Source organism: Dipodomys merriami, unplaced genomic scaffold (assembly GCF_024711535.1).
Source record: "Dipodomys merriami isolate MVZ:Mamm:240054 unplaced genomic scaffold, mDipMer1.0.p SCAF_28, whole genome shotgun sequence".
Lineage (NCBI taxonomy): Eukaryota > Metazoa > Chordata > Mammalia > Rodentia > Heteromyidae > Dipodomys > Dipodomys merriami.
In genome coordinates, this window is record NW_027204270.1 from 18,357,321 (window position 1) to 18,382,269 (window position 24,949).

General features: G+C 58.0%; 1 protein-coding gene across 8 annotated transcripts in view; it reads right to left on the reverse strand.

The window, feature by feature from the left end:
* Window positions 1–24,949, reverse strand: part of Arhgef10l (Rho guanine nucleotide exchange factor 10 like) — a 122,629-nt gene that overhangs the window by 20,363 nt on the left and 77,317 nt on the right. For all 8 annotated transcript variants that reach the window (XM_070037825.1, XM_070037824.1, XM_070037823.1 and 5 more), the window contains 8 exons: window positions 22,605–22,720; window positions 22,278–22,405; window positions 21,388–21,488; window positions 15,758–15,879; window positions 9,880–9,966; window positions 8,793–9,016; window positions 7,641–7,795; window positions 3,075–3,223 (listed from right to left, as the gene is read on the reverse strand). In XM_070037825.1, coding sequence (XP_069893926.1) covers window positions 3,075–3,223; window positions 7,641–7,795; window positions 8,793–9,016; window positions 9,880–9,966; window positions 15,758–15,879; window positions 21,388–21,488; window positions 22,278–22,405; window positions 22,605–22,720 — 1,082 coding nt within the window. The remainder of the gene's footprint in view (window positions 1–3,074; window positions 3,224–7,640; window positions 7,796–8,792; window positions 9,017–9,879; window positions 9,967–15,757; window positions 15,880–21,387; window positions 21,489–22,277; window positions 22,406–22,604; window positions 22,721–24,949) is intronic.

Below are 24,949 nucleotides of genomic sequence, written 5' to 3' on the forward strand. Positions count from 1 at the left end.
TAGGTTTGCTCTGTGTGTGTGTGTGTGTGTGTGTGTGTGTGTGTGTGTGTGTGTGTGTTAATTAACATGCAACCATCATCCCGCAGCCAGCTTCCCCTCCAGCGATCGTGGGAAATGAACTCCAGACGGATGGATTACACTTTGAAGGTGGCCATCTCGACAACGGGCGCGGAGGGCGCAATGTTGACACAGGCCCCATGGAGCTACCTTATAATTTAACAGGCCCCATCCGGCCTCTGCTGCGATCAAGGAGTCGAACAAGCTGTTGGTAGGCAAGTGTCAACGTGCATGCGTGCATACATGCGTGTGTGTGTGCATGTGTGCGTGCACGTGTGTATGTGTGCATGCATGTGTGTGTGTGTGTGTGTGTGTGTGTGTGTGTGTGTGTGACATCTCTGCAGGACACAGGATACCAAGGGCAGGGACAGCCGGGCAAGGCGTGCAGAGGCAGGGCCGGGTGGGCCGAGGAGGACAGTCCCCAGCCCAGAACCCCTCCCTCCCCCCTCAGGAAGCTGTCCCTGGCCTGGACTTGAGGACAGTGCTTTCCTCTGCCCAGCCACGGTGTCCACGCTCTCCCGTGCCCCTCCGCTACCAGCTCAGGATCCTGCCCCTGCCTTCCGGGTCCTGCGGGCCTGGGCCCCATGACCCAGCTGAGGCTTACAGCCCAAGGCTTTCTCTGCACACGGGACTTGGGGCCCCCAAAGAGCAGGGGCCGTGACTTACTCATGCAGTCCCTAAATGCTTTATCTGGGGGGGAGGGTGGGGGAGGCAACTCACCCCGCATCTGCCCCCCACAACTGCTGCAGACAAGTACCTGCTCCTGCCATCCCAGCCAGACACAGGGAGACAAATGCGAACGAGGGGTGACTGGTGGCCCGACTCCCACGGGAATTCCCCACAGGGACTCTGATGGGGACCACAAATGGAGTGCCAGCAGTGTGGATGGAGGACGGGGCCTCCCTCCTACCCAGACTGCCAGCCTAACACCACCACCACCACCCCAACCCTGCTTCTGTAGCTGTGTGGCTTTGGCAAGTGACTTAACCTCTCTGTGCCTGTTTACTCATCTGTACAGTGCAGCTAGTACCTGTTGCGGAGTTACCTTGAGGACTTTGTGAGCTCGGTGCCTGACCCTTACACACTAGCAATGGTGGCTTCCGCCGGTGGAAGATGTCCGGGAAAGCTCTCGAGTGACCAAGATTCCTAGTTTACCACTGCTGCCACCCTTGAGCCACTGCGCCCTCCTGGGTTTCCTGGAGACGCCCCAGTCCCCCTCCCACAGCCACCCAGGACCAGGGAGCATGGGCTGTCACAGGCGTCAGCCATGATGGCCCGTCACGGGTGCCCTGCCCAGGCCAGCTCAGGGAAAGAGGCAGCCAGGGCCCCGGGAGGGCCAGGCCAGGCTGGGACCATGGAGGCCAGCGTGGGACCGGCCAGCCTGGGGGCTGGCAGGTGGTTGTGGGCAATGGGCAAGTGGAGCACAGGCAGCACTGAGGCTGGCCGGCCGGGAGCCTGGAAGAGCCCGGACTCTGAGCAGGACAGTGAGCACAGGGTGGGGTCCTACAGGCAGAGGGGGCCGTGTGGGGGCAGGCTCAGCCCCACCTGCTGCCCACCTCAGACCCCTCAGCCACCAACCACCACTCTGCACCCCAGAGGCCCCCCTGGACTCCCTCCCCACTGCCACGCCCCCAGCCTCCTCGGCCACGCCCCCAGCCTCCTCAGCCACGCCCCCACCTTCCTCGGCCACGCCCCCAGGCTGCCTCTCCACACTCCAGCTCTAAGAATGTTCTTCCTTTCCAGGAGCTCTCAGGGCCTGAGCCTTCCACCCCACCACCCCCCCGTCCGCCCCATCCCTGCACCCCTCCTCCCCCTCCCTGCTCCCCCCTCCCCCTCCCTGCGCCCCTTCTCCCCCTCCCTGCTCCCCCCCTCCCCCTCCCTGCTCCCCCCTCCCCCTCCCTGCTCCCACCTCCCCCCCTGCTCCCCCCTCCCCCTCCCTGCTCCCACCTCCTCCCCCACAGAGGGCAACCGAGCTCGAGCGGGGCCCCAGCCTCACCCACAGCATCATCCTCTCCCCGCTAAGGCAGGATGAACATTTAGACAGGACCTACAGGGGTGCGGACGCTCCCCCGGTGAGTGGGCCTCACCCAATGTGCCAAAAGTCTGAGGAGAACACAGAGACCAAGAAGAGAGGATCTCCCTGCCGACCCCTCTGGGCTGGGACAGCGGCTCCCCTCTGCCCTCGGGGTCAGGCCCTGGGTCGTGGGCCGGCCAGCTCTGGGTTTGCACGCCTGGCTGTCAGGTCTCCGTGATAACTGAGCAAGGACAGGTCTGCTCTTCTGAGCCTCGGCTGTAAGGGGAACTCGACCTTCATAAGCATGTGAGTTCATTTATCCCCCACAGCACACACGTAAACTCACATATCTGAGAGCCCTGGCCAGGGGCTCCCAGGGCAGGGACCCCATCCCTTCTTTCCAGCTCGAAGGTGCTTAGGCAGCAAGCAGCAGGACTGGAGAAAGATCGGGGGAGGGGTGCAGCCCCCCAGACCCCCCCTGGATGTTGGCCATTTGCCATGGTCCTAAGACACCACCCCTAGCGTGTCAGATCCTCCATTTGGCAAGTGAGGATTTTGACCTGCCTGGCGCTTTTGCTTGGCTGTCCAGTGTCACCTTAAAGCTGTCCAGGAGATGACCACCCCCCAAAAGGAAGCCTACTACCTGCCTACAAGCCACCCCCAGCCTTAGGACCGGGCCTTCATCTGGGCATGAGGCCCAGGCTCCGCCACACTTACAACAGGGCAAAGGGCAGGAGGAGGAACCCCAGGTGCCCCCCCCCGCCCACCACAGCACTATAAGAGCACCACCCCCAACATGGCTGAGTCCACGCACGGGCTCTGAGCCCTAGTCCCAGGCTGGGATGCCACCCCGTGGGGAGCACTCCACCTGGGGCCCACGGGACTCTCCCTCTCGGTGGCCCCTGAGGTTGTGTACTGGAGACAGCCCAGCCATCCCCGGGGTCCATGAGGTCAGCAGGGTGAGCGGGGCAGGCGGCCCCCGGGTCGCAGGGCAGGAGCGTACCTGAGTCTGCAGGGTGGCACAATCCAGGACAGTGACCCTCTGTCCACAGCTGGCCCACACCGCATCCTCTAGGCTGAGCAGCGTGCGGATGGGCCCCGGCCCTATGGTCAGACACATCGGGGGACTCTCCAGGTCCCAGGGGACTCCTCCTGGTGGGAGAGGAGGACACAGGTCAGCGGCGGCTCCACGCGGCCCTCCCTCACCAGGCTGTCGGTCCCCATTCCAGCCAGTGGGAGCTTTCCCAGCCCCTCTGCCTCCCGCCATTTAAGACCCACAGCCAGGGAACCCATGAACCCTTTTCTCCCTTCCCCCACTCCCTTCCAAGCCTCTCTTCCCCTCCCTCACTACCTCTCACCCTGCTAAGTGATAGACACAGGGGCTGGGAAGACAGCACTGAATGGGCAAAGGCCTGCTCTCTAGGAGAGCCTGTGGGACAGAGACAGCTTGAGCCGGGCCAGCTGCCGTCCAGGGTGCCACGCATACCCTCAGCCGGCAGGGAGAGGTGCAGCTGTCCACAGAGCTGGACGGCACCGGGGTTACGGGGAAGCTGTGAACGGGGTCCGTCTGGTCTGTCCTCCTTCCCCCTCTCCCTGGAACCTTCCAGCTTCCCTGGTGCCCTGCGGCAGAACCCCAGCTCAGCGAACACGCCAGGTTATGGGGAGACCCTCAAATCCACAGACCACTGGCCCTGAACCTGGGAATGCACGGGGCTGGGCCAGAGTGGTCTGCGGACCTGAATCTCCACTGAGAATACGACCGCGGATGCCGGGGTCCTGACACAGGACATGACGAGCCTACCGCCCTCCCCCCCCCCCGCCTCCGCCTCGGACCCCCATGACTGTCCCTGCTCACTGGCTTCCCATGCTTCCTCAGAAGCAGATCCTGGCTCCCCAGAAACCCACAGCTGAGAAGGGATGGTGGGCCATGAAGCATTAGAACTCCGCTGATTCTTGTCTAGCCACTGCCGCCTCCTGCTCCTCCTCCTCTTCCCCCTCCACGTCCTCCTCCTCCTCCTCCTTGCCCTCCCTCCTGCCCGCTCTGTGGCCAGAACCCAAGTTGTAGGGGGGGGGTGGAGATGAGTGACCCCAAGGTATCTGCCCTCGCTCATGGAGGTGGAAACACGGGGCTTTGAGCACCCCCCAGTGGCTGAGGGAATGCAGTGGTGCTTGTGGCCAGAAGCTGTAGCTTCAGCAGCTGGGAAAGAGCAGCTAGGCATGCTGGGACAATGTCCCGGGATGTGGGGTGTACTCCGCTGTCACCCCTACAACCTGCCACCCTGGGCAGGGCCACAGCCACCAAACCTGAGGGTCACGCATACACTGGCTGGCTACTCTGCCCTTCACACGCTGTCCCAGAAATTGTCTAAGTGGACCCAACTCAGGACCCAAGGAGAAACTGGTCACACTTTGTGAATTTGTATCCAAAAGGACGCTGGACAGGAGGCCCTCATGGAGGCCCCCGTGTCGCCCTGCACAAGAGGCTGAGCAGGCTAGGCCCTGGCTTGCTTGTGGCATCACAGGGGATGGATCTTTACCTTCCAAAGCCAGGCTAAGATTCCAGCCTCACCCTACCTTCCTGGCCCTGGGAGGGGGGAGGGGAGGAGGTGGGCTGTGGGCAAGCACACACATGTTCCAGAACACGAGCTCACAGGTGTACATCCGCCCCCTGCATGACAGCCCATCCATCTGGGCGGGAGCTGGCCTCACAGCCAGCGAGGAGAGACGGAAGTCCTCCCTCAGCAAAGGCACCTTCACGACGCCGTGCCCTTCCTCCCCAGCCACAGGGGACAAAGCTCTGGAGGTCCCAGGGGGCAGGACACAGAGACGTGGAAGCTGAGAGGCCAGAAGGGGACAAATGACTTCCATTCCCGGAGGATGAGTGACAGGTGAGGCTCTGAGCCCCTGACCTTCACAGGCCTTCACTCCAGGAAATGGGGTGACCTGCTCCCAGGGAGGGGCCCAGTCCCTATTGCCTGTTCTTCCTGTTGTCTGAAACTCCAGAAGGTGAATCTGTCCACCCAGGATGCCAGTGGTGCCCGCGCTGGCTCAGAGGTGGGGAATCCAGGGGAGGGAGAGGGATCCCAGGTGACTGAGTTCAAGCACTGGCCCAGGACAGCACACCCTGCTCAGTACCCAGTACCTCATAGGCAGCACACACTTGAGCGCATAATGAATGAAGGAATGATCAGAGGTAAGCAGAGGCTCCCCCAGACTGCCGTGCCATACTTCTCTGGGCCTCAGTCTCCCTGCCGGTCAGGTAGAGGCGGCCCCCCCTCAGTCTTCCAGTCATCTGTGATCTGCTTTTCCTCGGGATCTCTGAGATGAACCTAAGTGCCCGGTTTGGTGTCTGGCTGTTCTGCTTAATGTGTGCCCCGCCCTCGCTTGGCTAGGAGGCCAGTTTGCCCTGGGCAAAACCTGTGACCACACACATCTGCAAAGGCTCCATCCAGCACTGGTACTGGCTCCCCTGAGGCTGCAGGTGCCAGGCCTGGACAAGTCCCAGCCCCAGACCCTGTGACGGCCAGGGGGCACCCAAAACGAGTTCCGGGGGGAGGGAGGCCCCACAGGGCACAGGTGGAGGAACTTGACATCTGCTTCTGGAATGGATGGGCCAACCTGAGGGGGTCTCAGAGGCCTAAGTGATTAACTATCTGGTCAGCTAGTGCTGACCTCACAGGTCAGGGGTCAGGCCCATGAGTCCAGCCCCAGACATGTGCACAGACAACGTGGAGGTCATAAGAAAGAATTCTGCCCACCCCACAGCGTGTAGCAGATCCTCAGAGACCCCCCCCACCCCCATCCTGCCCAGGCCCCCTCTGAAGGATGCTACTGGGTAGGGTGGAGATGCCAGATAAGGCAAGACCTCTCTCCAAGGCTGCAGCCCATGACAGCCATGCTTACCCGGTCCCCAGCCAGCAAGGGGCAGTGCCCAGCCATCTGCAATGCTCTGCTCTACTCACAGCACAGAGACAAACCCATGACCAGCCATCTGTCCCCAGACCTTGGCTAGTGCCACCTTCCTCCCTGGCACCCGCCTAACACGGCAGCCTCCTCTCTGGTTTCCCTCCACCCACAGCGCGCTGCTCGCCCGCTGTCTTCTTCAGTTCTCGGCATCAGGGACAGCCTCCCTGGAGGGGCCTTGGCCACAGCTTCTCCCCCCTCCCAATTAGACTCTCATGGTGGGCGGGGAGAGCTGGGGGCCTGATCTGTCCCTTACACACTGCCTCGACTGTCTGTCTCCCTCCATAAAACCTCCTGGAAGACAAGAGGAGAGGACGGCCGGGAGGAGGGTGCAGATCACACCTCAGTCACGAGGTGCCATAGTGTCTTTCCAGCTGGAAAATAAGATTCGGGGTCCAAGGGTCCATAGCAGCTCTCTGGTTCTGATAAACTGCCAGGCTCCAGTTCCAGGCTAGAAGCCACGGAGGGACGTGTGTCCCCCCAAATCTGTTACGTTGACACCCTAGCCCCCCAGCAGCACAGACGTGCTGGGGGTGGAGGGACAGCCCACTGACACTTGCACCTTGGATGCCACCTCCAGGGCTGGGGAAGGATGCAACTACGGAAGCCTCGTCCCTCCCCACTCCCCACCCGGCACCCAAACCAAGGAGCCAAGAGGCAAAGGGCCACAGGTGACCCAAACTGCAGTCCGGAGGCCAACAGGGAGAAGGCAAGGCTTGCGGTCCGCACGCGGTGGGCGCCAGAGGGTGGGTGGCCCCCTTAGAGCTCCGTCTAAACCTCGACACATCTGAGCCTGTATTTACATTCGCACGCACGCTCCAACGGCAAGAGGGATTTTTCCCTCCTTCTTCCCCCTTTAATTAAAAACTATAAATGCCTTATCAAAAGCTAATTAAAAATACCAACACAGTGCCAAGTAGCAAAAAAAAAAAAAACCCTGTGCAAACATTCGCTTAAAACGCTGCAACAGGATCAGAGCGGTGTCGGAGGGGACCAAGGGGAAGAGACGCGGCTGGGTGCGGCAGATCTCAGGGTCACCCCCTCTTTGGGGTCACCTGGGGACAGCCTCACCTGCTACTGCACAGGGCACAGAGCACAGGCCCCCACGGGACTGTGACAAGTGTGTCACCCAGGTATGTGCGCACACACACACACACACACACAGCCTTGGCATCCCGATCTACCAAGCAGAGCCAGTGAGACTCAGGACAGTGTTCCAGCCGTGAATGGGCCCTGCACAGCTAGCTCGACCCCCCCCACACTCAAGGACATGGCACTGATGGCTCCGGACACCCCTCTCCTGGGCACCATGACCCTGGCCTGGGCTTTGCCTCCCTGAGACCAGGACCGTGACCACAGGTCCCTCTGTACCCGCCAGTCCTGCCCGTGGGCTGGCCAGGCTGCCTGACAGTGAGTGCCCTATTTCTGTGGGATTCACATCTAAGGGACCAGGCATGAGGTTTTCGTGGGCCTTCAGGGTCTTCAAACCCTTCCGCCCATGACTCCTTTCCTGCTTTCCCCCAACTCTGTGCCAGCTCCTTTGCCTGCCTCCTGCAGCCCCCAACTGATACCCAGGCCGGCCCCAGCCCCACCCACCGGCCCTCACCACTGCTCCGAGGGTAGGCGGCGAGGGTCCCGTCCTGCAGGCCGGCCAGCAGGAAGGAGGGGCTGTACCGCAGGCACAGCACTGGCTGTGGGCCGGGGCTCCTGCAGGTCGCCAGGCACTGGGTGCCCGTGTCCACGCTGCCGTAGAGCAGGATGCTGTGGGGAGAAGGGACACACCGTGACTCACAGACACCCACCAGCCTGGTATCCCCCCAAGCCGACTGACCCCCCCAGTCTAGACTCCATGGATGGCGTGTTAGGGGCAGGGCTCTCCCTGGCTCCTCAAAGGGGTCCCTAAGGGCTCCACAGGATCTGCAAAGGTGCTGAGATGTCATTTGTAGGGCACTCCAGAGACGGTCATGAGACTTCTTTGAGGAGTAATGAGAATGTGCTAGAACTAGCAGTACTTCCTGGAAGCCTCTGAATGGTACGCTTTTAAAAGTTTAAATGATGACTTTGGGGTTATGTGAATTTTATCTTGGTTAAAACAAAAAAATGTATTGACTGAGCCAGGCACCTGAGGCTCGTGCGTCTAATCCCAGCTACTGGGAGGCTGTGGTCAGAGGATGACAGTGTAAAGTCAGCCCAGACAGGCCAATCTAGGGGAGTCCATGTCACTTAACCAGCACAAAGCTGGAACCAGAGGCATGGCTCAAGTGGTAGAGCACCAGCCTTGATTGAAAAAGCCGAAAGAGAGCTTGAGGCCCTGCATTCAAGCCCCAGCACTGGCACACACAGACCAAAAAAAAAAACCTTACCTTATGGTAAGGAACCCCTCACCCCATCACCCCAGCTGCCCAGAACCTCAAGATCACCCTGCCCACCCAGCAGGGAGCAGCAGGGAGGCCACAAATGGGTGAAGGCTCAGAGACAGAGGAACCAAAAGCGCATGTGTCCCTTCTCAGTGGCCTCCCCGTGGCCTAGAGAGAATCTGGAAGCCTGGAAGCCAAGGGTCCCAGGGCTCACATGGCGCCTGAGGATACACAGACATGTATATGGGACCCCGACTTGTTGAATTCGGTTCTTGGGACACCAAAGCCGTGTGGCCTGGAAGCTGTCATGCTGCCTGACAGGGCTCAGCTGGCTGGAACAGAGCTGCTCCCGGCATGTGAGGGCCACACGGCGGTCCCACGCCCTTCCTCTCCACCCTCACCTGCCATCCTGGAGCCCGAGGCAGATGGTGGGGTGCAGAGCAGCTGAGGGGTCTGTGGTGGCCCGGCTCTCCTCCGAGCCCTCCGCCTCCTCCTCTGGTTCCGGAATGTACTCCATGCAGAGCACCGGGGCCGCCAGGGAGAAGGACTTGACGGTGCGTGGGGAGGGTCTGTTCAGAGAGAAGATCTCCACCTGGCCCCCGGCACCCTCCTTCCCACCTCCAACCTGGGGAGGGAGACCGAGAGGCCAGTCAGGAGGACGCCATGCAGTCAACAGTGGGCCCCAGCCCCTCCTTCCCTGGGCCCACCTTCCCAAGCCGCTCCTCACCACGGGGGATGCATATGGTGAGAACATTCATCTCCTACCAGCACACACCCTGTGCACACAAATGCACATAACGTTGTGTGGCAAAAAGTTAGGGACAAAAGGAAACCAGGTAGGAGCTAATGTCGATAAATACCCAGTCAGCTTCTGTCTCCTCTTCTGTAGGAGCATGTCAACTGATCATGATCATGCTCACCCTCTGTCCAACATGTGACACACACTGGATGGATGGATGGATGGATGGATGGATGGATGGATGGATGGATGGATGGATGGATGGTGAGTGGGTATATAGATGAGTACATGCATGTATTCGTGGGTGGATGGATAATTGGACAGATGGAGGGCAGGGTGGTGGATACATGCCTACAACAATGGGCAGATGCACTATGTGCTGGATAATAGAAAAAGAGGGAGGAATAAATCAACCTCCCAAGGAGCACGTGGCTGTGGAAGGTAAGCCACAGTTATGCTGTGCAGGTGTCTGGAAACAGGAATGAGCAGGAGGAGTTGGGTGGTTGGGAATGGCAAGGCTGGAGCCTTGGGCACCGAGGGGAGCCCTCAGCATCCCAAGGGGGGATGGGGGAGGAGGCTCATTTGAATCAGCTGCTGTGCCAGATATGGGGAGACAGAAAAGCTGCATGAAGTGGGGTGCCCAGCCTGCCTCCTGGTCCAGGCCTCTGCACAGCTCTGATTGCTTTCCCAGGAAGTCGTCTGTGGATGGTGCTATGTCCACAGCCCCTCCCTTGCTCCCCTCTACTCACCCAGAGGTAGCCCTGTGGAAGGGAGGTGCTGACGGCGGAGAAGCCCAGCAGGGGACAGTTGACAGGACTGTGGACCAGGGCCCCAAGCTGCAGACAAGAGACAGTGAGGCGGCGTTAGTCAGTAAGGGCTGAAGGGCTATCCAACCCCCCAGTGAGAATCTCTGAGGCTGGAGACTGGAAAATAACATACGTCACAGGGTCGACATACTGACAACTCTCTCTTCCAGAACCTTCTGGCCAGAAGAGACTTGCATGATCCCCTGCATTTGCCTAGTCTTGGAAACTGGACAGCTTCCAAGGTTTGTCGAAAACCACTAAGGCTCACCCCTCTCTTTTGAAGAGGAAAAACAAGATCCACAGAAAGGAGCCGCCAGCTACCTGTGCCTCCTTCCTGGGTCTGCTGCCCCAAGCTCCGTTCTTCATGGTCTCTCTGGGGCCAGCTTCCTGACCCCACTCAGCCAGCAGCCTCTGGCCAAGTCTGGGCTGCAGGGAAGGGGTGAGGGGGGTTGGATGAGGTGCCTTTTCTAGACAAGTACTGCCCTCTGCTGGTATGGAAGGCCCCAGCCAGTCCATGCTCTGCCAGAATATTCTAATATCCTAACGATTCTAATGGCCTCATCCAACCTCTTCACAGGGCAACTGGAGACTTAAAGCTGGGGGGGGGGGGGAGGGAGGGGGTAGAGGGGAAAGGGGGAGGATGTGACTAGCTCAAAGTTACCAAACAAATCAGGAGCAGAGACAGTGACAGGGCTTAAACTTCCAATCCCTTCAGCTTGAGTTCTACCCAGAAGGCCAGGTGCCAGACCAGAAGTGGCGGTACTGTGGGGGCCCACTTCTGCCCAGCCAGGGACACAGAGCCCTCCCCCCAATTCTGAGCAGAAAGCCTCCTGAACCCCAGCCTCCTGGAGTCCCTGCCTGCTTCGCTTCCTAACGGCTCCCAGCAGCCAGGGCCGGTACTGCCGGTCTACAGCTCCTCCCCTCCCAGAGGCGGCAAGGGTGGTCCTGCCCCGGGCTCAGATATCTCCATGGCAACTCTAGGGACTGATGTCAGCTGACGGACAGAGCCGGGTCCAAGATGACAGCAGCTCAAATGGCTCCTTAGCGGGGCAGGGCCTGGGCTTCTTCTCACCCATTCCAGGAAGCAGACTTCCCCCAAAGTCAGGGAAGCAAGCTTCAGGTGCAGCCAACCTGGGCTCCAACCTCAACTTGGTGGCTCCACCTAGGGGTCCTCACATGTAAGAGGGATCCTACTTCTCACTGGGGAGTGGGGGGGGGTGGGTGTCTGTGGGGCCGGGGAAGGCCAGGCTGCAGCCGTGCACCCCCGGTGGGCAACTACATAGTGAGCCAGCAGGGTACCAAATTCAGGAAGGGCTTGGGTCTCCCCACAGAGTATCACGCACAACAGCTCAGCTGGATCCCTAGGACAGAAGTGTGGATGGACGGAGGTGGGCTCTTTAGGGGTGGAGCCTGGTGGAAGGCGATGAGGTCCCTGGGGATTAACGTCATTCTTAGGGGACCACGCCATTCATTCCCTCCAGAGTGGGTTGTTATAAAAAGACCCTTCTGGCCTCTGCACCCTCCCGGCATCCCAGCCTCTCCATGCGATGCGCACTGTGACCATTCATATGATGTCATGCTAAGCCTGTTAGGATGACATCATAATAAGACTATTAAAATGATGTCATGCTAAGACCTCACCAGAGGCGGAACACCCCCAAAACCCTGAGCTTTGTAAATAACCCTCTTTTCCTTATAAAGGACCCAGCGTCAAGTACTTCCTTAGAGCAACAGAAAATGACCAGCTACAAACCAGTTCTACCTAGCAGAGGTCAGGAAGATCCAGCTGAGAGCCAAGCCTAGCAGCCTGGCCCTGACCCAATCCAGGGTTCCAGCTCCCTGAGTCCACCCAGGGCTTGAGCACCTCAGAGTGGACAGTAACCCCTCCCAGTCTCCTGCCAGTTCCCGGGTATCCTTCAGGCTGACTTCAGCCTACTGGGGGATAGGCTCGTGCCGCACCCTCCCTGAGCCCCCCAAGAATGAACCCCCTGTAGACGGAGGCAGGAGCCTCCTCTAGCACCCCAAAGTCAGGCCTTGGAAACTCCCAAGACACCTCAGGGGCCTCTTCCTCCCGGCTCCACCAGTGACCATAATGCACTGCGACCCAGTCAAGGAGAACAGAAGGTGACCCCAATGTAACGTGCAATGTCACGTAGTGGTGACATCATGGCTGGAACAAGTCCCTGGTGTCCCAGAGCTAGGACAGCTGGGCAGGACTCAACTAGAACAGGGCAGCTCCAGACACCGCCAACACGCAGGTCCCCTGTGGGTCCCAGCGAGGCCCAGCACGAGCGTGGCGGGGTCAGCACAGAGGAGCGACCTGCACCCCATTCCCTAGAGAACAGAGCCAGCACACACCTCGTCCTGCTGGGACCAGGCCGGGTCTTGCCCGAGCCTTCCCCGGGGGACACAGGCCGGGTCTCTGGCTCTCATTAGCCGGCCTGCAAGCCGGCAGTAGGCAGGGAAGGGGGCATGCGCTCACATCTGTTCCTGCAGTAATTGGACAGGCCCTGGCACTCCAAACCCCTAATTCATCCGGCTGGCAGCACAGAGCTGATGGGGCACAGCTGTCTGGTCTGGGTGGGAGGCGGGCGCAGCGGAGTGGGATGGGCATCTCAGGGCCCAGCAAATGGGGCCGTGCAGGCTCTGCCATGTCCCCCGGGGACCCTCACAGCTTCATTACCCACGGAGATGCGTGAATGGCTCCCTCCGTCAGCAGGATTGCGGGGAAACATTGAGCAGAGGGCCGGTGGGGTGCTCTGCATAGGGAGATGGGACTGGGGGAGAAGGGGGCCTTATCCCCCAGACTCAGCTTTCTTCCCAGAAGCCCCTGGAGGAAGAAGAGGCCTATCTGTGACTCTACTTACCCTCATCCCACCTGTCAGGGTGCAGGTATGGTCTGTGTCTCCAGAGGACCCCCAAATCCTGGAGGAGATGGAAGACTCCAATCCCCTCCACCGAAGTCAGGGGAGACCCTAAGGTCCCCCCTCGCCCTGTGGGCACAGGCCTCCACCCAATGCCCACAGGGAACCCCATCTCTCATCAGCTCAGTTCCTGCCCAACACACCCCAGCTCACCCCATACCTCTCCCTGCTCCCGCCAGGGCAGCGTGAGGGCACAGGTGCAAAACTTAGGGGGATACTCCAAAGATGATTTCAAGGTGATTTTTTTTTTGTACATGCAGTACATAAGGTGGAGGAGGTCCGGAGAGAGAGAGAGAGAGAGAGAGAGAGAGAGAGAGAGAGAGAGAGAGAGAGAGAGAGAGAGAGAGAGAGAGAGAGAGACACACACACACACACACACACACACACACACACACACACACACACACACACACACACACACACACACACGGCCCTGAGGGAGGTGCTCCTCTCCTGCCCGCTTAGTATCCTGGCCTTGTATCACGAAATCAACAACTATCACAGACCAGGGATGTGCCCAGAGAATCTTTTTAAAGTGTCACATTAAGTTATTATTTACCTTTATTGTTGAGATTTTTTTTGGGGGGGGGTCCAGTCGTGGAGCCTGAACTCTGGGCCTGGGCGCTGTCCCTCAGCTCTTCAGCTCAAGGATAGCACTCTACCACTTGAGCCACAGTGCCACTTCCGGCTTTTTTCTTTTTGCTTATGTGGTGCTGAGGAATCAAACCCAGGGCCTCATGCATGCAAGGCAAGTGCTCTACCACTGAGCTACCTTCCCAACCTGGTACCATTCTTTTTTGTCTTTTATTGTTGTTGGTGGTCTTGGAGCTTGAACTCTGGGGCCTAGGCACCGTCCCTGAGCTCTTCAGCCCAAGGTGAGTGCTCTACCACTGAGCCATAGAAAACTCTCAGTTTTCTGGTGGTTAACTAGAGATGAGAGTCTCACGGATGTTCCTGCCTGGGCTGGCTTTGAGCCACAATCCTCAGGTCTCAGCCTCCTGAGTAGCTGGGATGACAGGCATGAGCCACCGGCGCCCAGCTGGTACCTGTTTCAAACTGCAGAAGCAGAAGCCAGAGCTCACCGCTCCCCTTTCCCCAACCCCAGCCTGGGCTCCCTGACTCGGCTTCTCCCCGGCCCCACCCCAACATGGGCTGTCCCCACACTAAGCATGTCCCTGGCCCCTCTCATTAGCCTCTCACACCCTTTCATCCTTCTCACACACAAACAGGAGGACTCAAAAGGGTTCAAAAAGATGAATGAGACTGCCATCCTGCAGGGCTGGGAGACCCAGCACACCCAGCCACTGCCCACTGCTGCTGCCTCCATGTCCCCTCCAGTGCACACCCCCTAATTGCAATTGTAAGAGGATTAAGAGATGGGGGCCATTAAAAGAAAACTAGGCTACCAAGCTTCTGCCCTGGTAAATGGATGAATGCTATGACCCTGCCAATGGGTTCCTGACAAATCCTAGATCTGCCTGTGACCTCTGGGTTTCACACAGACACGCACACACCCCTGCCCTTCCACCCTCCAGCAGGGTGGGCCCGGCGTGAGGGCCCTCCCCAGATGTTGACACCAGCCTCCCCCAACGTGAGCCGAATACACGGCTGCTGTTTGTTAAGTCACCTCGCCTTAGGGAAGCTGCTACAACAGCAGGACACAGACCGAGACATTTCCAGCTCACCCTAACAGGCAGCTGAACCTGCTCACTGGCTGAAGCCACTGGGGCCTTCTGTGTTGATCTGTCTAGAAAACTGTCCCCTGAGTCCTTCTGGCCATGTGAGTCTCAGCTAGAAAGTCACCTCCTCCAGGGCTGGCTGCCAGGAGCCACAGCTCTACCTCCAACTCTCTGGTGGTTCACTGAAGAGAAGAGTCTCATGGTGTTTCCTGCTCAGCTGGCTTCAAATTTCCATCCTCGGATCTCAGTCTCCGGACTAGCTCAGATTATAGGCGTGAGCCACTGGTACCCAGCTCGTATTGATAGTCTTTGTAACACACATTACTCTCTTCTGTTCCCTTCTGTTACCTGTCTATCTCAATTAGAGTGAACGCTACATGCATTCCCAGGAGCTAGCACACAGTCGGTGCTCAAGAGTTCTCTGTGTGTGGACCCATAAACACAGTGACAAACGGTGAGCTTACATCTCAAGGGCATCCTCTGGGCTGCTTAGAACCTCAGTCCCCACCCGCCAGCCTGCCTCCGGGGACCGGATAATTGTGTGCCGGGTCCATGCTTGCTCTCCTGTCCCCAGAGCTGAGATGTCCTCATCGCGTGGGGGAGGACAGAGGCTCTGTGCAGAGGCGTGGGAGCTGGCAGGACACAGGGGACAGAGGACGGTGGAGGCTGAGTTTGTGAAGAGCAAAGACCACAGGGGACCGGAATCAGGAGGAACAAGACTTGAGCTGCTAAATGACATCACCCATCTTAGACCTCATCTCTCCTAATCCATGAAACCACAGAGCTTCTGTGCGCCATTCAGTGGTGTGTGATCCCCATGAAGACAAGAGATGATGACAAGGCACTGGATCAGCACGCCGCCCTGTGCCCAGCAGGCGGGGTGATGCCTGCAGCGTAGCTGTGTGCCAGCTCTCGCCCGGTTGGCATTAACCAAGAGCCTCACACCACAAACTCAGGCACAGCCACCTGGGTACATGACAGAGTCCTGCCCTCAACTCATGAGATCACAGCTACTTGTTATCTCAAGATAATGGCATTTCCCCTTCTCCTGACCCAAGCTGGTCATGTGAGCCAGGCAGGTCACCTGTCCCCCTTAGAGGCTGTGTGTATGAATAAGGCATTGAAGAGCTAGAACGGGAACCCAGGCCTAATTACTGGTCTCCCCCCCCCCCCCCGCAAGATGGGGCCACAGCCCTGGGGCATAGGAGGTCTACTCACCTGCAGGCTGAGGGCCTGGGAGGAGAAAGCAGGAACACAGCAGGCCAGGATGGGACACCAGAAAGGGGCTTTGCTCTTCCTGTCCTCGTCCGGACACAGCCAGCCTGGCTGGTTCTCCTCTCCTGCGACAAGGAGGAGGAGGTAAAGGAGGCTGATCGGAAGCGAGAGGCCAAGCAGGCAGGGAGGGGGAGCGGCTGCAGGCCCCGCAGGCCGGACCCTAGCATGACAAAGAAGTACCCTGTGCTGCCGCCAGCCTGACTTGCGCACTTGCGTGTGTGTCTCTGTGTGTGTGTCTGTGTCTGTGTCTGTGTATGGTTGGTCCTAGGGCTTGAACTCAGGGCCTGGGTGCTGTCTCTGTGCTTTTATACTCAAGGCTAGCCCTCAACCACGGCTCCACTTCTGACTTTTGTGGTTTATTGGAGACAGGAGTCTCGTGGACTTTCCTGCCCCATCTGGCTTCTAATTTGTGATCCTCAGATCTCTGCCTCTTGAGTAGCTAGGATTATAGGCATGAGCTATGGGCACCAGGCTATGAACTCTTTTTTTTTTTTGGCTGGTTCTGGGGCTTGAACTCAGATCCTGGGCATTATCCTTGAGCTTTTGTGCTCAAGGCTAGTGCTCTACCACTTTGAGACACAGTTCCACTTCTAGTTTTATGGTGGTTAGTAGGAGGTACAAGTCTTATGGACTTTCCTGCCCAGGCTGGCTTTGAACTGTGATCCTCAGATCTCAGCCTCCTGAGTTGTTAGGAGTATAGGCATGAGCCACTGGGGCCTGGTTATGACTTCCTTTATTTGGAGACTGGCACTGGGTCAGACAGACACAGGCTAGACAGATGTGGGGAGGGGTCACTTTGCAGGCAGCCTGCATCAGGCTCGTGATGATCATCTGAGAGAGGCCGCTGCCACCAGACAAGGATGGTATCCGGGCCACCTGCGCCTTGGCCAGTGGGGCTGGAGTGAGAGGCGGGGGTGGACATCCACAGTGGTCAGTTCCAACAGGCCCCACCCCCGGCTGAGCCTCTGACCACCGGAAACAATCTCCAACAGGGCCCACGATTACCTCCACCCGCCAGACCCTGGAAACCGTCCCGTAAACCATGGCCCCCGCCACGCAAAGGGGAAAAGACTTCCATGACAGGCGGAGACCCCCACGGCAGACAGTTGACATGTCGCCTCTTTCCATCCCGGACCCCACAGGAAGCAGGGGCCTCCTCCCCCACCCTCATCACCACGGGGGGAAGCAGAGGCTGAGGGAGGCCTGACGCCATGGAAGGCTTTGCCCAGTGCCCTTCCCTGGGATCCGGCCTTCCTCTGGGAGGAGCTCCGGGGACCAGCAGTCAACATGGCACAGTGTGAGCGCTGTGCGTGCCCCGGGGACCCAGCCCCAGGCAGAGCCTCCCGGCACACACGGGAGCCCAGCAGCACCCACACGGCCCATGGAGCCCTGGCATTTTATTATCATACACACTTTTTTAATCATCTGACCTGCTCCTTCCAGGTGGCCCCTCCCCTGCCTGTGACTGGGAATGTAAAAAGTAAAAGAACAGAGCTCTTGCTACAGTGGTGGCCACCTGACACAAAACCACAGCACCAGGCCCAGGCCGAACCGGGAAGCTGTTCTGAGGGGCACTGAAGGGGGAACGTGGTGTCACAATTCCCGCTTGAGTTCAGCTGGGACTCCAAGGGACCATCGGTGCGGCTCAGTGCCAGCTGAGCACAGCACACCAGCTCTCTCACCCCCAGGAGCAGAGGAGCAACCCCAGGGTACAGCCCCACCCACCCAGCCCCAAAGCCATTCCCCTCTGCCTTCCTAGAAGGGTTCTAGGCTCAGCCTCACCCAGCTTCCAGCCTACTGTGTGACACCAAAGTCAGTGCTTAACCTCTCTGAACCTGATGCTTTTGTAGAAAAAAAAGGTAACTGTTATGAACACATGCCTATGAGGCCTAGGCCGGCGAAACAGAGAGACAGAGGCTGTTAATATTTTGCTGATAGAAAGCCTGTGTTCACGCCTGTGATTCTAGCTACTTGGGGAGCTGAGATCTGAAGACCGTGGTTTGAAGCCAGCCCAGGTCTACAAATCCAGGAGACTCATCTCCAGTCAACCAGCAAAATGCTGGAGGTAGAGCTGCGGCTCAAGCCTGGAACGCAAGCCTCGAGCAACAAAAAGCTCAGGGTCAGCATCCAGGCATTGAGTTCAAGCCTCAGTATTCCCACACGCGCAAATGTTATTCTGCTATACTGATACACCCAGCTGCGTTTCTCTGGCACGGCCCTGCTCCCGCGGCCTTGACCTCTGTGTCCCAAACCCTGACTCCGTTCCAGTGCGGGGCCTGCACTGTCACAGCTACCAGACGACACGGCCTGGGTGGCCTTTCTCAAAATCCCCAAACCCGAGGAGGCCCCTCCCCACATCCCAAACGTCCACAGAGGGGCTCCGGTGACAGCCCTGGAGGCCGGGCAGGGCGGGGCCTCTCCCTCCTTTCTCCGTCCCATCCTGAGGGTCACAGTGCTGCTGGGGGCCTGGCCTCCCCACTGGGGTAAAGTCAGAGCCAGGCGCTGCCACCCCAGAGAACAAGAGCTACCTGCCTCAGGCCCCCCACGGTCCCCACTTCCCAATGCACAGTCCCAGCCCCCCACCAACACCACCACTAATGCCTCCTGTGGGCCCGTGACCCCACCATAATGAGGAACGCGAGATCGTTTGAGATCTCGTCCAACCCCACGAGCACCCGCCCACCCTGAATGTGCGCAGACTCCCCGATGCCCCTGGCAAATCCCCTCCCGGCCCTCTCCTCCCGCCATCTTCAACGAATTACGCTATAGTCAGGAAGAAAGGTACCAATAATAATAATAATAATAATAATAAAACACAATAAAGGAGTACCATCCTTGGTGAATAAATGTTCTTAACATATTCTATCTCTAACAGGCTCATATTATTCTCTCCCTCCCACAGGCACTGCAGATTTAAAATGCACACGCGTGTGCATGCGCGTATGCACACACACACACACACACACAGAGTAACAAAATAAAAAGAACAAATTATTCAAGCCCCAGGGGGAACCAGGCATTCAAATAAGATTTCAAATGACTCTCCTTCCCATTAAAACTTCTGCTGCAGTGAAACTGTGTGCAGAGATTAGGCTGCCGAAAGTGGTTTGGCCACCACAAACAACTCCTGGCCCCCGAGGCCTGGCCCGGCTCAGCAGAGCATCTGACCTGGGAGATTTATGGGCCTGGAGAGCAGGTGCACAGGACCTGGGGCCCCGCCCGCCGCAGAGCTTGCACAGCGGTGAGCACTGCAGGTGACACCCCCCAGCCCTGTGGGGCGCCACCTGAGCCTTTCTGAGGGCCAAAATTCCCAGGCCTCTGCCAGGACAGGGCAGCTGCTGTGCTCAGAGACCTTCCTCCCCTCTCCAGAGGGTTCCCGGTCACCCAGAGAGCCCAGAACAACATCGGCTCCAGATCCCACGGGTCCGGCTGAGTAGAAACTCCGTGGCCCCCATTCCTCCAGAACCCCCGGCTCCTCCTCCATGCCCCCTCTGCCACCCACCACCCGCTCCTCCAATGCCTCCCTTGCTCTCTTGCTGCGATCAATAGCTTTCCCAGTAGGCTCACCACAAATTCTGACACCTCTGATCCACCCACCTGCTTCTTCTCCTTCTTGTTCCCCAGCTCTGGCAGATCTGATCGCCCCGCTAGTCCCTGCCTCAGGACCTTTGCACTCGCAGTTTGCATGCCTGGATCACCCTCTCCAAGGCCCCCTGTGAACAGCCCTCCTCCACCTTCCTCCTCCACCCCCCACCATGTTCAGTGACAGTCATGTGACCCAGTTCCACTCACCACCCAATTAATATCCAGCTGCCCCCCCTTGTAACGTTCTCAGGTTCCTTAGGAACAAAAACCCTTCTGGCTTTTTTATCTTTGCTCTTCTCCATGCCTAAAATTACTGCACAGATACAATCGATGGGTTTGTCTTTATTTTTGTTTTTACAGTATGGGTTTTTTTTTAACTCAGGGCCTCATTTGCGCTTAGCTGGCACTCGACCACGTGAACCATGCCTCCAGTCTTGGTTTTTGTCCAATGAATTGAAGATGGAGTCTCAAGGACTTTTTTCTGCCTGAGCTAGCTTAGTGCTACTACAGTCCTCCGGCTCTCAGCCTCCTGAGTAGCTAGGATTACAGGGAGCCAACGATGCCCAGGCAATCAATAAGGCTTTTAATTAATGAAGGCCAGTGACAACCGGTCCTGAATTCATTCCAGAACGGTTTTAAAACCTATTAGAGATAATTATTTATCTAAAATAAAAAGATCAGCCTCAAACCAAAACCAGAAAGGAAAGCCAAACTGTCTCCGTATTGGCTAGGATCACTGAACCGGAGCTCACTGCCCCTGCAGCACTGACGGAATTCAGAAATTGGCCAAGGAAGTTATCACGACATCAGGAGTGTGGAGGGCGGGTTCCCCCACCCCACTCCTCCCAGCCTGCGGGAGCAAGCCTGGACGGAGGGGCCAGACTGCCCAAGCTCCTGCTGTGTGATTACACACAAGTCACTCCCCCTCTCTGGGCCTCACAGTCGTCAGTGGTGAAAATTGAGGTTCAAAACCAACGTGTCTCCTTGTAAATACAAAATGACAAAATGTGAAATGTGTCGGGCACCGGTGGCTCACACCTATAATCCCAGCTACTCAGGAGGCTGAGATCTGAGGATCACAGTTCCAAGCCAGCCCAGGCAGGAAAGTCCGTGAGACTCTAATCTCCAATTAACCACCAGAAAACTGGAAATTGAGCTGTGGCTCAAGTGGTAGAGCACTAGCCTTGAGCAAAAAAACAAAAAACTCAGGGACAACACCCAGGCCCAGAGTTCAAGCCTTAAGACCATCCCACCCCCCACCCCCAAAAAAGTGAAACATTTAGGAAAGGGCTTGATACACCAGAATCCCTGGTAAATAAATATCAGATATGCACCTGAGTTGGCGTTCATGAATGCATAGCAAAACATCAAGAAAAAGAGAGTCATTTGTGTTCAGCCTATATCATTTTGGGGAGTAACAGTTCTATTGAGATAGAACGAGGGTGACCATAAATGTGTACACCCCACTGCTTTATTTGGGGGTGGCAGCCATCACCACTAATTGTAGAACATTCTTATCACCCACCAGGAAACCCCCAGCAGCCCCCCCACACACACACACCCTGCCTGGCCCAGTGGCGCGCACACACACACACACACACACACACACCACACACACACACACACACACACACACACACACACACACACACACACACACACACACACACACACACACACACACACACACACACACACACACACACACACACGCCCTCTGCCTGGCCCTAGAATCCTATTTCACTTCTGTCCAGTCTAACCGTGGTTCAGGCAGAAAAACTGAGGCTTAAAGAGAGCAAATGACCCCACCAATGGCGCAGGCAGAGCCTGGGGACCAGCACCCGGCCCCAGCTGCTTCTCCCCCGCTCCGAAGCCCCCTCCCGCCTGCTCACTGACCCTGAGGGCTGGACACTCCCTGAATTCCACCCCTGAACCTCACCCCCCCATCCCCTCTCCAGGATGCGGGCGGGTTTCTGGGTTGTACTCACGGAGTCCGATCTTGGCCAGATGCAACCGATTGACCCAGGAAATCTTGCTCAGGGGGTTGGGGGTGATGAAGACGACCATGAAGCTGATGGGGCGGCCGGATCTGTGGGGAGAGGGGTGAGGGAGGCAGGCATGAGGGCCCTGTGCCTCCCGCTCCCTGCCTTGCACAGTCCCTGCCGGCTGCTGGCCCGGGCGGCCTCCGGCCAGAAAGGAGAGACCCCAGGTGGCCGTGCCCAGCGTGCAGGCCAGAGCGGCTCTGCAGGGATGTCTGCCTTAGGACAGCAGGGGTCCCTTTGAAGTCCTTAGGGCCTCTTCTGGGAGGCAGGACAGCATCCAGAGCCCTGTAGGATGCTGAGCAGGATGGGGTGGGAGTGGGGCAAGGCAACCCCGTGGGGAAGTGGCCCAAGCTGGTTAGAGTTTGAGACCACAGAGCTGCATGCAAGCCCCACGCCGGGTCCAGACTGGAGGCTCCCCTCTCCTCTCCCCTTCCTCCCCCTCCCCCCTGCTCTCGGCCTCGTCTTCCTCATCTGTTGGGGCGGGGGGGGGGGGGGACAGTGGGGCTGCCTACAGAGCCGCAGGAGGACCAGACTGACACCTTTCCCCACGGCCCAGGTGGGCAGCTGGCTCTGGCATCAGTTCTGCACAGAGTGGGGTCCTGCTACGTGTGGGCATTCTGGGAACAAGGCAGTGCTGAGGGTGAGGCCTGGTCCCAAAGCCGTGAGCAGAAAGGGCACTACACAAACGGAACAGCAGATGGCAGTGTCCACGGAGCCTAACCGAGGCCCAGGCGGACCCAGGAAATCACAGGCCACTGAACTATCCTTCCTCCTCCGGGCACCCTCCCCGGGCACCTCCACGCATGGGCGTGCCCTCCCCTCCGACGCCAGCTCACTTGTCAGGCTTTCCGGGAAGCAGCAGCCGAAGGCGGCACTTGTTGGCCGAGTGGATCTCCTCTTCCTTCACCCGCATCAGCCTCTGCAGGGCCAGGCACCAGTCCTGAGCTACGGTCATGTTCAGGTTCTAGGGTTGGAAAGGCCCAGGAGGTCACCACAAGCCATAGCAGACCCCTGGAAGGACCCGCCGGCGGCCCTCCTCTCCTCCAAGGAGCCAGCTTCCTTCCCGGCCTCTCCCGCCACGCGGGCCACAGGCTGTGCAGAGTCTGAGGCCTCAGAGCCAGGTCCCAGGTCCCCCAGCGCAGCCCTGCCCCCCTGCCGCCTACCTGGTAGGTGCCGTGCAGCGTGCTGATGAGCAGCGTGATCTGCTCCACCACAGCCAGGTCCTTCTGCAGGTCCTGAAGCTCCTGGAAAAGGCGCGGGGGCCCCAGGTACACCTTGTCTGGCAGAGAAGAGACCCAGCTCAGCTTCCAGGCTGGGGAAGGCGCCCACAAGAGGCCGAGCAATTGCTGAGCACTGGTGGCTCACACCTGTCATCCCAGCTACTCAGGAGGCTGAGATCGAAGGATCGTGGTTCAAAGCCAGCCTGGGCAGGAAAGTCCATGAGACTGATCTCCAGTTAACCACCAGAAAAACAGAAGTGGCGCTGTGGCTCAAGAGGTAAAGTGCTAGCCTTGAGCTGAAAAGCTCAGGGACAGCGCCCAGGCCCAGAGTTTAAGCCCCACAACTGACAAAACAACAACAAAAAAAAGAAGCCACGCAACCTACTCATGGGGAATACTACCAACCGTGGACCCAGAGAAGCAGCACTGGAGACTCAAAAGAGAACAGAACCAGGTTTGGGAGACATGTGTGCCTGGGTAACATGGGAGTGTGTCACAGTGGGTCTGTAGAGGCTCTTGGAGATCATAAAAGACCTAGGTATGCCTAGAAGAGCTGAGGAGCCTGCATGGGGCCAGGAAGTGGCAGGCACAGGCAACATGGAGAAGAGCATGTGCAAAGATACTGTGGCTCAAGGAAGCTCACGAACAGCAAGCTCTTCAACAGACATACTGAAGCGGGGTGTCAGTAGTTCATGCCTGTAAATCTGCTCCTACAGGAGGCTGAGATGGGAGGACTGAGGTTTGAAGGCAGCCTGGGTAGAGAAGTCTCTGGAGACTCTTGCCTCTAATTAACCAGCAAAAGCTAGAAGTAGAGCTGTGGTTTAAGTGGTAAAGCACCAGCCTCAAGTGAAAAAAGAAAACAAAAAACGAAGAAACAGCATCCAGGCCCTGACTTCAGACTCTAGTTCTAGAGTGCACGCACACACACGTGTGTAAACCATCTAGGTGGGATCTCTGTTCTTATGGAGTTTACAGCCTAGGGGGAATGGGGGTGGGGGGGATGGTGGAGGCACAGACACAGCCAATTAACAAGCAGGTGCTGGGAGAAAGATACTGAGTGATGAGCCAGTGGGGCAGGGTGAGTGGCCTCAGATCTCTGATGACCATGCCAGGGAGAATGGTGATGATGGCCAGTAAGAGACAGACGCACACCACGCCAGAAATCCGGGCTGTTAGATGGGCGGCCGTGGCTCACGCCTGTCATCCTAGCTACGCAGGAGGCTGAGATCTGAGGATGGTGGATGGAAGCCAGCCCGAGCAGAAAAGTCTGGGACACTCTTAACTTTCATAAGCTACTCAGGAAACGCTGGAAACAGTGCTGTGGCTCAAGTGGTAGAATGCCAGCCCTGAACACCAAGAGGCTCAGACAGCACCCAGGACTGGAGAAACAAACAACAAACAACAAAACAGAAAATAAGAAGTCTGGGCTGCTTTCTTGTTGGGCAGTGGGGTGGCCAGGGGGCATTACACTGCCAGCTGATGTCTAGCAAGCCCCACCACGGTGTCTTTGGACCTGCGTGGGGACTACCTGGACAGGACACACCTGCAATGTCACAGATCACAGACACCAAAGGGAGGGTGAGGAGAGGCTCCACAGTGACCTGGGGGGACCACGTGGGTGCGGCCGCCCCAGTGTAGCCCCTGCCCTGGGACAGACAGGGGGACAACAGGGACCCTGCACCGTGACAGAGCCGCGCCCGTGGCGTGAGCCATTCACGATCAGCAACACGCCATCCGCCAGTGCATTAAACTAATGCCGTTGATGGGAATTTTACTGTCCCGTCACTTGGTGTTTAATTTGTGGTTTTGTTTGGGTTTTATCGTTGTTTAAAGGTTCTAAACATATGGAGCTGATTACCCTAAGCCTTCTATGTGTATGTATTTGAATAATGATATAATAAAAACCCATCTGAAACCTACCGGGGTTCAATAAGAAGGTGTTTCTACTTTGGGGGGGGCGGCAGTATACCAGGGGCTCTAGCTACAGAAAGTCTGAGTCAGAGCAAGGGGCCGAGGGGGGGAGGGGGTGGGACACCGCTCTCTCCACCTCCCAGGTAGGTCTGCCAGTGGGCGCCACGGTGGGAGCAGGTGGCCACGCGCTCCCTCCAAGCCCACGGGGCCTCCTGGCACACCGGTCAGACAGCAAGTGGGCAGGGCAGAAGATAGATGCAAGCACCCTCTGGCCCTATGGAGGTGTCTCGGGGCACTGCACTCTGCCAGCCCTGCCAGCCTGTGGCTCAGCTCGCTGGTACCCCAGGCTCCAAGCAAGGTTAGAATCACAACCCATC